Below are 13,735 nucleotides of genomic sequence, written 5' to 3'. Positions count from 1 at the left end.
AGCCCTCCAGCTGCTGCGAAACTACAAGTCCCATCATGCCTCTGCCTTTGGGAGTCATGCTTGTAACTGTCAATCTTGAAATGCCTCATGGGACTTGTAGTTTGGCAACAGCTGGAGGGCCGCCAGTTTGACATGCTCTAGAAGGGGAGAGGAAAGCTGGGACATGCTTTAGAGGGGGAAAAATGCTGGCATATGCTCTAGAGGAGGAGAGAAAGGCTGGGATATGCTTCAGAGGGGGAGAGGAAGGCTGGGACATGCTCTAGCAGGGGAAAGAAAGGCTGGGATATGCCGTAGAGGAGGAGAGAAAGGCTGGGATATGCTTTCAACTGTGGCCCTCCAGCTGTTGGTGAACTACAAGTCCCATCATGCCTCTGCCTTTGGGAGTCATGCTTGTAACTGTCAGTTTTGCAATGCCTCGTGGGACTTGTAGTACTACAACAGCTGGAGGGCCACAGTTGCCCTCCCCTGCTCTAGAGGGTGAGAGGAAGGCTGGGAAATGCTCTAGAGGAGGAGAAGAAGGCTGTGATATGCTCTAGAGCAGTGGTTCTCAACCTGTGGGTCGCGACCCCTTTGGGGGTCGAGCGACCCTTTCACAGGGGTCCCCTAAGACCATCAGAAAACACATATTTCCGATGTGTAAAGATCAGCTACTGTGTAGAAAACAGCTGCTGTGTTGAAAGCAGCTACTCTGTTAAAAGCAGCTACTGTGTTGAAAGCAGCAGTATTGGAGGTAAAATGACACTCATGAATTATAATTACTGGGTAAATAATTTTATGGTTGGGGGTCACCACAACATGAGAAACTGTATTAAAGGGTCACGGCATTAGGAAGGTTGAGAACCACTGCTCTAGAGGGAGGGGAAGGAAGGCTGGGATATGCTATAGAGGGGGAGAAGAAGACTGGGATATGCTCTAGATGTGGAAATGGAGGTTTGAGGGTAAATTTTGGTAATGCCTGAACATCGTATAATGTGCTTTCAGTTGAGGCATATTTTGAGTCTTTATTGCAGTTTTTGTTTTAAAATGCAACCCTCTGATTTTTACATGCCTGCTTTCCTGAAGTTTTGTATTCAATTTAGAGATGTGAAGATAAGTGTCTGGAGGCAAGATAGATGAACTTTTACAATGACTCTGCCTAACTTAGAAATAAATATCAGCCGCACAAGGCATTTTCATTGATTCGGCTGACCAATAGATTTGTATTATGATGAGAGAAGATTACATCAAACTGATATCTTCTACATAAACATCAAATTAAATACCTAGAATAACTACAGATTGAGATGATGGCATTGAACAAATGTGAGGTAACCTTCAATAACCAATCAGCAATCATCCATAAGTCACCTGGCCTCGTCAAAGAAACTGTAAATACATTTTTAAAAAAAGGGCGGAGACAACAAGAGAGTTGTGGTCGTAGTGCTGACTTTCCTATGATACAGACCGACAATGCATTTTATAGATGGGAATTTATATTCAGCATCAGCAACAAAGTCAATTGATCCATTAATTTTGTTGCTGGTGCTGAATATAAATCCCCACATATAAATAGTATTTTTAGTCTCACTAAAGAAAGCCAGTGACTAGGGACAACTATACATGGATGGATCCATTGATTTGTTGCCCCACAAAGCCCCACATATAAACTGTACTGTTGGTGTCACTAAAGTAAGCTGGTGGCCAGACACAACTGTACATGGATGGATCCATTGACTGTGCTGCTGGTGTTGAATATAAATTCCCACATGTAAACTATACTGTTGGTGTCACCAAAGAAAGCCAGTGGACAGGGACAACTATACAAGGATAGTTGACTTTGTTGCTGGTGTTGAATATACAGTATATCCCCACATATAAACTCTATTGTTGGTCTCACTAAAGAACAACGGTGGGCAGGGACAACCAGGGGCGGACTGACAACTCATGGGGCCCCCGGGCAATAGGGGATCATGGGGCCCCTGTGTCCTTGCCCAAACTCAAAAAAACCTATGAAAAAGGTACCAGGGGCATCTCATGGGGCCCCCTACTGACCCCAGGCCCTCGGGCAGTGCCCGAGTTTCCAAATGGTCAGTCCGCTCCTGGCCTCAAGTGTGAGGTCAAGTACTGGTGTCAGTGGTGGTAATAAATACTATCATTGTTGTCAGTGGCCACAATAATAACTATACACTGCTCTCTCTAAGCTTTTAGTAAATTTGGCACAGTCTCAGATTCACTGCTAACATACCAACTATCCCAGGTCTCAGGATGTTTTTCTACATGAGTACAGTTATACTCTTTGGGCATTGTTTTTGGAACGTACTTCAAATACAGGTCAGCAAAATCCTATTGACTTTGAAGGAGAGATACAAATTGAAGTTCAGTGACTGCATTGTGTTTGAATGGAAAAACGCAGCCATGGACAAAATCACCCATTGACATGAGCCTTTTGTAGGTTTGTGGAACCACATTAGCAGGGAAGAAGGTCTTTTGCTGATATCCACATGTAGTCCTGGCGGCAAAGAATATATAGTACACATGTATTCTGCAACAGCATAGGCTTCTAATAATAATTGTCACGTATTATATCACTCTACAGTACAGTACTAGCTGACATAATAAATTGGAAAGTCTGGCAGATTTCTATGGTGTTTCTAATATATCTGGACCTAGACTTTTGAATTTGGCTTAATTCAAATGGAAATGTGTTTTAACTTTTATTTGTATTTTGTCTTCTTTTTTTCCAGATGTTTCGGTGAGTTTGTTGTCCCTTTTGGTCACAGCCTGTGGACTTGCCCTCTTTGGAGTTTCCTTATTTGTCTCATGGAAGCTTTGCTGGATCCCCTGGCGAGAACGTGGCCTGAAAGGGAGCAAAGAACACGAGCACCTGAATTATACAGACAGTGATACAAATGAGCATGACTACAGCGATAACTACTTGGGGCAGCCCCCTCTTTTTCCGGAATCATCAATGAAGATCAGCCATACCTCCCCCGACATCCCACTGGAAGCCAAGAGTGGCAACAAGGAAAACTGTGTTCACAATGTCCGGATGCATCGGCAAACCACTGAGCCAACTTCCTCTGCTCGGTCAGTGTCTATAATATTTATTTCTGTGTTTATTGAAAATTAGAACTAAATTGAAACCTGCCACCTTTTAAGGCTCCTTGTGCACATATAACCCTGACACAGATGTGTACTTGTACACGTGTATGGGTGTATTTTTCAAAACATAACATTTTACGTTTTGAAAAATATGCCCATACACCTACATGAGTACAAGCTTCTGCTGGTGGTCAAGCACACATAGTGTTTTCTATAATGCATTGCTATAGCCAAAACATTTTTTAGTGAATATTTTTCATTTTGGGGAGTATGTTTCTCACTTCTGGTTGTAACTTCAAGGCATAAAATAAATGAAAATTTTCTTAACAGGATAAAGATGGCACAAAACCTGACCATTATAGCTCTATCCAAAACTAAAAGAAAAAAGTTTGGGCTGTCTATACATAATAATGCAGGAGGAGCACTGCCTCTGTCTCCCTAATTGGGACATTGGGTTGTGCCAACTCTACCTGACTCATTTGCTTGTGGGTAAATGTCTGCTTAAGCTATGGAGCTCTGTAAACAACATGTTTCTTTATGCAAGGCAGATATGGATACACAGGTAAATACATGAGTGTAGTGTGCTACCAGCAGAATGAATATGAAAATACTATATATTTGTTTTTCAATATTATATATACTAATTAAATGTAAAAAAAAAAAAATTTTAAATCATGACTCTTATAAATGAAGAGAAAAAAAAGCCTACACATTACATTTTGAACAAAGCATTTGTGAAAGGCAATGGAACAAAAATATACCATGAAAAGGAAAAAACATTTTCTGAAAGGCAATGGAAAAGAAAAAAAACATAAAAGAGAGGGATGGGGAAAACCACATGGGTGAGGAAAAGAAACAATAAACGTAATATGTCAGGTGCATTTGTTTGGACAGACAGTGAGGACCTTATCAACCTTAGTGAGACTTTCAGCAGATCCACAATAAAGCTTTCCTAAGCTCTGCCATTCCTCAAGATATGGCTGCCCAGGGTTGTCTAATACTGTAGGTGCTACCGTTGGAAATTCTGAGTTGTCTGTTATTACTGCATGCATCATAACCTTTAACTATAAAGCCCAACATGTTAGACAGTACTACACAATGAACATGCAAGTTTACATAATAATAATTTAGGTGCAACACAGAAAATCTAACTTGAAAAAAATACAGAGGGCTCTGCCTAAAAGAGCTTACAATCAGTAGAGGGATACAGACATGGCTGATGGAAGCCTACCAGTCAAACAGCTTCTTCTGCATGCAAAACTTTATCATTTGATGTACCAGGCCTGACAGCCAAACATAGAGAAGTGTTTTGCAGGTGAGATGGGGAGTACAACACATACGCAAATTGCTAGAATGGAAAAGGATAATAACAAATTCACTATGGACATTTGCTTTAACATAAATCTATATTATTTAGATTAATATAAATCTTTTTTTTTTTTTCATTTTGTGTTTTTTTAGTTGTTTTTTTAAATATAGCTTTGGCCATGTATGCACATTGAATGTTTGTTACATACACCAGATGTGTTCTTGTTCAGTAGACTTCTTCAGTACTTGTGCATTACTGTTCCTGTCTGCTGATGCTAGTCTGCTCAGGCATTTTTTCAGAAGGATGCCTGTTCTGCTTCAGGAGTCTATGCACTGAAAGTTTGATCTCGATAACCGATCCAGTTGTAGTGAGATAGCTTAACCTACAGTCTAGCCGTTTGACAGACAATTGACTTGACTTATTAAAAGGAAATAGACTGTGCACTTTGCAAATGCAATTGCACTCTACAAGGACATTTGCTCCAGCTTAGTAAATGAGGCAACGCTTCGCTTTGCAAAGAATACACAATCTCATGCAAGCAAAATTTAAAAAAAAACGTCATTTTTGCTTGCACATGATTGGATGATGGAAGTCAGCAAAGCTTCCCCTCCTTTACTAAGCTCTGAAGCAACTGCACTTTCAAAGTGCACAGACTTTGCCTTTAGAAAATCAACTCCAATGACTCAATCCAAATGGACATCCTACGGATCATAGAAAGCTTTAATTCAAAAAACTTGTGCAGATCATAACAGATGAACATCAGATAGGTCAAAAAATCATAGTGTGTCTAGTTCCTGTAGAATACAGCACATGTGATGAATGGAGACTGAAGAAGAAGGGTGGGACTAACTACATAGAACATCCCCTGGCTACAGAGTGAGGAAAGGACAAAATTATTTAAAAACAAACAAACAACAATGCATGTGTAACATGATAGTACTAATCCTAAAATCTCAGCTTTAAACACAATCTGTTTTCATTTTAAAGATATACTGTGCATGTGAATGTGATCAAAGTATTTTTTTTTTCAATTTGTAACATTTTATTTGTATACCAGGATCCCCAAATGAGAGACAAAATCCTTTTTTTGTCATTGTCCCCAGAATATCGTAGTTCTTACATGTCATAGCTGCCACCACACTGTGTCTCTCTGCAGAGCCACATTCTCTGACTTCTAAGTTTGCAAGGACTCTCAATGAAAGAGACCAGTAAAGACAGCTGCCTCATCTTGTGCTTGACTACTCTAGTTTCTCAGGTATCTACTGCACACTAGCCAAATTGGGCTTTTCAATGCTTCTTTCACAAGATACAATGGGGTGGCTATGTTTGTTTGTTACATGAAGCGCACCAACCTTGCGCATTACCTCAGTAACCAAAGTTTATTAATTGTAAAATAATACTCACAAACAGCGAATAAAATCAGGCATATAGGTCCTCAAAGGGACCTGAAAAGTAGAAAGCTAGCGCGGATCCAATCATGGGGTAGAAACTCAGTACAGCTGATGCGTTTTGAAGGGCATCCCTTCTTCATCAGAGCTCTGATGAAGAAGGGATGCCCTTCGAAACGCGTCAGCTGTACTGAGTATCTACCCCCATGATGGGATCCGCGCTAGCTTTCTACTTTTCAGGTCCCTTTGAGGACCTATATGCCTGATTTTATTCGCTGTTTGTGAGTATTATTATACAATCAATAAACTTTGGTTACTGAGGTAATGCGCAAGGTTGGTGCGCTTCTCATTTTTGTTTCGATTTGCAGTATTGGTCGGGCTTCCCCAGCCTTATTTGGAGCTGCACAACTCTACATGCATTGGTGGTCGATCTTCCAGGTCTGGTTCCATCTATTCGCCACCCGCCTGAGTCCTTGAGCGCAGGAGATTTCGCTTATGATCTGTTGTTTGTTACATGAACCAGGTGTGCTTCCTAGTCCCCTGCATGGAGATTGTACGTTATTGTTCCTGTCTTTCGGTGCAAGACTATCAACTTGAAGGCTGATTTATACAAAAGCTTCTCAGTGTGACTTGTCCTGTAAATGACTTTATCTCAGCAACTGATTACCAAGGATGATTTTCAGACTTGTGCGATGCACAGATATCAAGCAGGGTGGAAACTCTACAAAACTGAATGAGAACTACAATAGAAAATATAGTACAACTACAGAAGTAAAAACTGAAATTCACATAACAAATTAGTTTATGGCAAAATATGCATCCAGATATTATTGTCTCCATTTAAAGTGGACCTAATATAAGTAATGAATTTAGGTTTGCTAATCCATGCACCTACCCCTTTCCTAAATACACTTTATTGCCAAAAGTATTGGTATACCCCTCCAAATCATTGGATTCAGGTATTCCAATCACCTCCATGGCCACAGGTGTATAAAATCAAGCAGCTAGGCATGCAGACGTCTTCTACAAACATTTGTGAAAGAATGGGTTGCTCTCAGGAGCTCAGTAATTTGAAGCGTGGTAACCTGATAGATTGCCACCTGTGCAAGTCCATCTGTGAAATTTCCTTGCTACTAAATACTCCAAACTGTTAGTGGTATTATAACAAAGTGGAAGCAACTGGGAACAACAGCAACTCACTGCGAAGTGGTAGGCCACGTATAATGACAGAGCGGGGTCAGCGCATGCTAAAGCGCACAGTGCGCAGAAGTCGCCAACTGTCTGCAGAGTCAATAGCTAAAGATCCCCAAACGTCATGTAGGCTTCAGATTAGCACAACAACAGTGCATAGAGAGCTTCATGGAATGGGTTTCCATGGCCAAGCAGCTGTATCCAAGCCTTACATCACCAAGTGCAATGCAAAACGTCGGATGCAGTGGTGTAAAGCACAACTCCACTGGAATCTAGAGCAGTGGAGAAGTGTTCTCTAGGGTGACAAATCATGCTTCTCTGTCTGGCAATCCGATGAATGTGTCTGGGTTTGGCGGTTGCCAGGAGAATGGTACTTGCCTGACTGCATTGTGCCAAGTGTAAAGTTTGGTGGAGGGGGAGTTATGGTGTGGGGTTTTTTTTTTTCAAGGGTTGGGCTTGGCCCCTTAGTTCCAGTGAAGGGAACTCTTAAGGCATCAGCATACCAAGACATTTTGGAAAATTTTATGCTTCCAACTTTGTGGAAACAGTTTGAGGATGGCCCCTTCTGGCAAGCAAGGTCCATAAAGACATTGATGAGGGAGTTTGGGTGGAGGAACTTGACTGTCCTGACCTCATCCCGATAGAACACCTTTGGGATGAATTAGACTAGAGACTGAGAGCTAGGCCTTCTCGTCCGACATCAGTGCCTTACCTCACAAATGAGCTCCTGGAAGAATGGTCAAACATTCCCATGGACACACTCCTAAACCTTGTGAACAACCTTCGCAGAAGAGCTGAAGCTGTTATAGGTGCTAAGGGTGGGCCAAGTCAATATTGATCCCTACGGAGAAAGACTGGGATACCATTAAAGTTCATGTGCGTATAAAGGCAGGCATCCCAATACTTATACGTGTCCAGCCAGCTCTTTGGATGGAAGCTCCTTAACAGAACTCAGCACTCCAGCTCTACCAGCGGCAACACTGTGACTAGCGGGACACACATCCCAGACGAGTGGGTACATTCCCCTCCACAATCAAGTGTTATGCCCCGTCGCCGGAAATCACCTGGTCAGCCGCAAACGCTGACTGATTTCTATGCGGCCCAGGACTCCAGGATAAAAGATGGAACCAGCGGCCTGCGGAGTGATCCCTCCGCTCTCCCTGGGGAACACTCTCAATACACCCCAGATCCCAGGCTCTCAGCTCCTCTCTACGACAGTGACCCTTGTGTGTCCTCACCCCCTCTGTCCCCTACCACTTGCAGAACTGCTAAATCGAGACCCAGGATAGAGGATCCCACTCACATAGCTATGCAGCTGCCTTCTCTTTCCCATATGCCTGCTTCACAATTACAATCAGCCATAGAAGCTTTCTCTGTCTCTGACCAGCCAGTCTCAGAATTAACTATGAAGAACATGCTCTTCTCATTAAGGTAGACTTTACATAACGATTTATCAGCTGTGCTAGCACTGATTTCCAACACTGTCCGCAAATAGGGCCAACGCTTGCATCATATTGAAACCAAGATGAGCTAAATATTTTCAGCACATACTGTCATGTTAGACACACATACGGATCATGATGCTGAGATATAACAGCTTAACCTCAAAATAGCGGACCGCTCTCGAAGAAATAACATTAAATTTCAGAATCAGTCTCTCCTGACGCCTTAGTCTCCTACCTACAACAACTGATAAAACATCTCATCCCTTCGCTCAGTGACCTAGAGGCAGCCATAGATAGAGCTCACAGAATCCCAAAACCATCATTCTTACCCACGTCAGTCCCTAGAGATGTACTGGCGCGAATACACTTTTACCATATTAAAGAGAAGCTTATAAATACGGCGAGGAATCCAACAGCACTCCCTACATCACACAAGGGTATCAAATTATATGCTGACCTGCCTAAAGCGACATTACTCAATAGAAAGAAACTGATTTCCATCACTAAGGCCCTGCGTAATAATAACATCGGATACTAGTCGGGTTTCCCCACTAAGGTTAATCAAATGACAGGGAACGCTTTTCACAATTAGAAGTCTGGAAGCAGGTCTCAACTTACTCAAAGAATGGAATATCTTGCCTGTAGATGATCACCCTCGCTCCCTCAACCATCCTCACAACATGGAAGGGGACTGAACCTGATCATGGTCTCAACACTCTACAAGCAAGCTTGCTCAATAATTTTTCACTACCTGTAGCTGGACTGCTTCAGCCTAATCTAAGAAATTCCAAGTCTACCAATTACGTACCACCATGGCAAACTACTATTGCCATGGTTGCTCATCTACAACCATATGCCAATAGCTGTTTATGCTACCCATTTCTCTTGTATTGTTAACAAGAATTTTTTACACTCTTTATGTTTTTGTGTTCTCTGTTGGTACTACCAGTCTCAGATACTTCTATATCCTCTATGATATTTTTGGCGGTTTTTACTACAAAACTCATCTCTACGGGACCTTATCCACCTCTCTAAAATCTTTAACTTTCTATCTCCACCACGGATGAATACCATCGCCACTATTGCAGTGCCTTTCATGACCAAAGCGGTGCCTATAACAGCACTTGAAATAGATCCTCCAAATCAGTACTTAACCTTCAACATATACAAACATGGCGTTTAAAATTGCGTCACTCAATGTCCGGGGCCATAACTCCCCATATAAAGATTGTCTCTCGTCAAAGAAGCTCACTCACTTCAAGCAGATATCATTTTTATCCAGGAAACGCACTTCGCTATATCCAAGGCACCTCACTTCAATATGAAACATTTTCCTACTCTATTCCTAGCATCGAACCCCAAAAAGAAACATGGAGTTATGAGGGCTATAAAAGATATTGTGAACTTCCAATTAATATCTGAAGTTGCAGACCCGCAAGGCCGCTTCCACATATTAATATGCAATATCAATAATACTCAATACACCCTAATCAATGTATACAGACCGAACGCAAACCAACTCCAATTTTACCAAAAACTATTTGCCCTTATTTCTGCTCACAAGAAAGTCCGTATGATTATGGGAGGGGACTTCAATACAGTTGGCAACATGCATCTAGATTCTTCTTGCAGCAAACAACTCTCCAATAAGTCTTTAAACTAATTTCTACACGTCAACGACCTATATGGAGATGTCAACATCGAGCAGAACGAGACTACTCATATTACTCCCCTTCCCAACTTTCATACTTCAGGATAGACTTTTTCCTTGTGGATGAATGGACGCTACAGCATATCACAACCTCACAGATAGGCACAGTAACGTGGTCCGACCACGCACGATCACGATAGGGAATTCGAATAAGCCCTCCATTCCCCACATCTGGAGACTAAACTCCAACTTACTAAAGGACCATAATGATCGTAAAACCATTACGGAAGCCCACTCCCTCTTCTTTGAACAAATTACCTGCCAGGTATCTCAATATATGTATTATGGGCTACATACAAAGCATACATGAGAGGGATTCTTATAAAACTGAGCTCTTAGATCTAGCCAAAGGAGTCACCAAGTTGAAGAGGTCTTAGCTAATATTAAATTGAAGGAAGAACAAAACAAACATAACCCCAATTCTATCTATTCTGCCTCTTTGCTCGCAGATAGAAACAAACTTTGCTCTCTACTCATATATAAATATGACCTCAACCTCAGGAAAATGAAGGCAAAATATTACTCCTTAGGGAATAAAGCTGTATCCCTTCTAGCCAAATTGGTAAAATAACAATGCCTTAAAACCAAAATAAAATTTAGTCCATCACCCCCCATCAAACTCTCCTGTAACAAACCCTCAAGACATAGCAAATGCCTTTGCTGAGTTCTATCACTCACTTTATAATCTTAAAAATAATATGGAGACCCTTCAACCGCCTCCTGCCCTCATACAACATTTTTTAAGATCAGTGAATCTCCCTGCTCTTCCTCCTTCCCAAATCCAAACCATATCAGAATCATTCTCTTCTACGGAAATCGAATCAATTATCAAAACTCGTCCACTAAACAAATGCCCTGGGGGAGACGGCTACACCAATGAATGTTATAAATATTTTTCTCCTATTTTGTCCCCATACTTAACAAACCTCTTCAATCATGCCACATCCTCTGGCTTCTTACCTAAAGAGATGTTGCAATGTATTATAACAACGATTCCCAAACCAGGTAAAGACCCCCAATTTGTACAAAACTACAGGCCTATATCCCTTATAAATAGCAGACTGCTTCCATTTCTTCCTGATTTGATCCATCCGGATCAAGTAGGACTTATACCAAGCCACCAAGCCCCAGATGCCACTGGAAGATTACTCTCACTAATCTACAGCCTAGAATCGCAAAAAACGCCTTCTCTGCTCTTTACTCTGGATGCAGAGAAGGCGTTTGACCGCATACACTGGGGTACTTCAAAAATCTGGATTCACAGGCTGGTTTCAAAGAGCCATTATGTTCTTATACTCCTCCCCTTCCACCAAAGTTCTTACAGATGGTGTACTGTCTAAATAATTTGACATCACAAACGGAACTAGACAAGGCTGCACTCTATCTCCTATCGCATTACTCATTGAGCCCCTTGCTTCCAGACTTAAAGAAGAATCTTTATTCACGATCATTAAATATCATGGTACCGAGCACAAAATTAGTCTATTTGCAGATGATATCATCTTAATGGTTACCAATCCTTCCCAATCCCATTCCCATAATACGTAACATCCTTAATTCCTACGTTTCCTATTATAAACTAAATGAAAATAATTCCTTGATCCACAACCTGATTTTTTTAGTTAAATCATAACGCATTCCTCCAATCCCTTCCAAATGAACTTCATTCTCTCTAAACCTTTGTCCTATCCAAATTAGGCTGGATTGCAGCTTTGAAAATGTTTATTCTACCCAAACTACTCTATATATCTTGGACCCTTCCTATACCAGTACCTGCCAACTTCTTGCACTGTGTTCAGAGACAATTCTCTCACTCAACAGAGGTGGTGCGGGCCTCCCACACCTACACTCATACTATTTAGCCACATTTATAGGCCAAACTTACTTCTGGTGGCACCCAACTAAGGAAAAAATATGGTCTACCATGGAACCACTATTATTCCACCTACTTTCACCACAGAATCTCCTCATCCTTTGGTTCATAGATCATACGCACCCTTCATGCACCCACCCTTGCATCAAAGCTTCCTTAGAGGTCTGGTCTATTATATTGTCCTACACTTTTCCAGAATCCAGATCAATTCTGATCCCCATAAATGCTCTACACTCTTGGACACCCTATCTTAATCTGACTCTCTGAAGAAAATGTGGTGTCCACTCGTTAATGGACCTATATATAACTAACAAATTAGCCCCCTTCAAATATCTCCAAAGCAAATTTTCTCTACCCTTCTCAGAACGTTTTACATATATGAGGATTTTCCATTGCATCCAATCTAATAAAGTTCCGTCTAACACTCCCGGCCCCTATATTTCAAAATCTCAACAACCCTTAATATCCGGGCAGGGGGATTTCCATGTTCTATTCCCATATCATTAATTTCAAATTTAGCCTTCGAACAACATCTTTAAGAAACTGGGAATTGCTACTTTCCCAAACTATCTCAGACCAAACCTGGCAGAAAGCCTTCACTCATAAGTATAAATCCTCGCACTGTACTACACATTGGCAATCCTATCTAAAACTCCATCAATGGTACTTAACAACTGTCAGACTATCAAAAAATGTTTCTACCTGCTCTCCACTTTGCTGGTGACAATGTGGAGAAATAGGCTCTCTACTACACCTGTTGTGGTCTTGTAATCATTAAGATCCTTCTGGAATGGTGTTTTTAATATAATTTCCAAAGTAAATGGTAATGTAGTAAGCCTTGTCCCCATCCAAACACTATTCTATATTGGCTTTGAAAAATTTTCACCTAACACACGTAGCACAATAATCCACATTTTATATGCAGCCAAAAATAACATCACTAGGCTATGGAAATCAACTACATCACCATCTATAACTGTGATGATTACTGACCTAAATTTCCAATGTGAAATGGAAAGGAGATTTGCCCTAAACAACCTTTCCTACACCAAATGTATCCGTTCTCGGTCTCTATGGTCACGAAATCCAAATTGTACAGTTAAATTATCATAGCCTACTCAATATAGGAGTTAACAATCTTATTTCGACTGGTATAATGTTTAAGTTAGTTATTCCCTAGTTTTTCATGCCCTCCTTATTCTTTTCCTCCTCCTACCCCCTCTTCTTTTTTTTTCTCTTCTTTCCCTTTCTTCCTAGGTTCTTTGTTGCATTGGAACTTGAAAGCATTTATTGCTATGTAAAATAGCTAGAATTTAGTACACTCTACCTAATATTATGTTGAAATTGCCAAGCAATGTATCATTACTTGTACAAATGAGAACTTGATTAACCCTTCTTGTTACTTCATTTGTAACTGTACCTGTTAAAACCTAATAAAAATGATTTGAATATAATATGCTGTCCATGCCTGATGCATTTCCTTCTAATTTAGAGTGAAGCAGAGACATTGGTTGGCTGCTCAACTACAGACAACCAGTCAGTGCCTCACCTCTGTCTAAACCAGATCCATATTGAAGAGACAAAAGCAGAAGGGAAGACAGTGGTTGGTTGGACGCAGATAGCTGACTGCTTAGTAATTCAGTCGTACAAGGGGGTGGGGTATTAAAACTGTAGCAGGCCCATTGACTAGCAGTCCCATATACATTCTTTGACTTTGGGTCTTTAAATGTACACTGC

The 13,735-nt window shown here is 41.0% G+C and overlaps 1 protein-coding gene across 3 annotated transcripts in view; it reads left to right on the top strand.

Annotated features, from left to right (window-relative positions):
• The window catches only part of SYT9 (synaptotagmin 9), a 224,392-nt gene that overhangs the window by 80,160 nt on the left and 130,497 nt on the right, over positions 1-13,735 (top strand). For all 3 annotated transcript variants that reach the window (XR_016312515.1, XM_089675871.1, XM_089675870.1), the window contains exon 2: positions 2,724-3,066. Coding sequence is in view for 2 of the 3 variants with exons in the window: in XM_089675871.1 (XP_089531997.1) it covers positions 2,724-3,066 (343 nt within the window). In the remaining variant the exon portion in view is untranslated. The remainder of the gene's footprint in view (positions 1-2,723; positions 3,067-13,735) is intronic.

This window comes from Staurois parvus, unplaced genomic scaffold (assembly GCF_062004578.1).
Source record: "Staurois parvus isolate SC_StPar_1 unplaced genomic scaffold, SC_StPar_1.0 ptg000159l, whole genome shotgun sequence".
NCBI classification, from domain to species: Eukaryota; Metazoa; Chordata; class Amphibia; order Anura; family Ranidae; genus Staurois; species Staurois parvus.
Note: the sequence above shows the minus strand (reverse complement) of the source record. Positions and strands in the feature narration are given on the sequence as shown.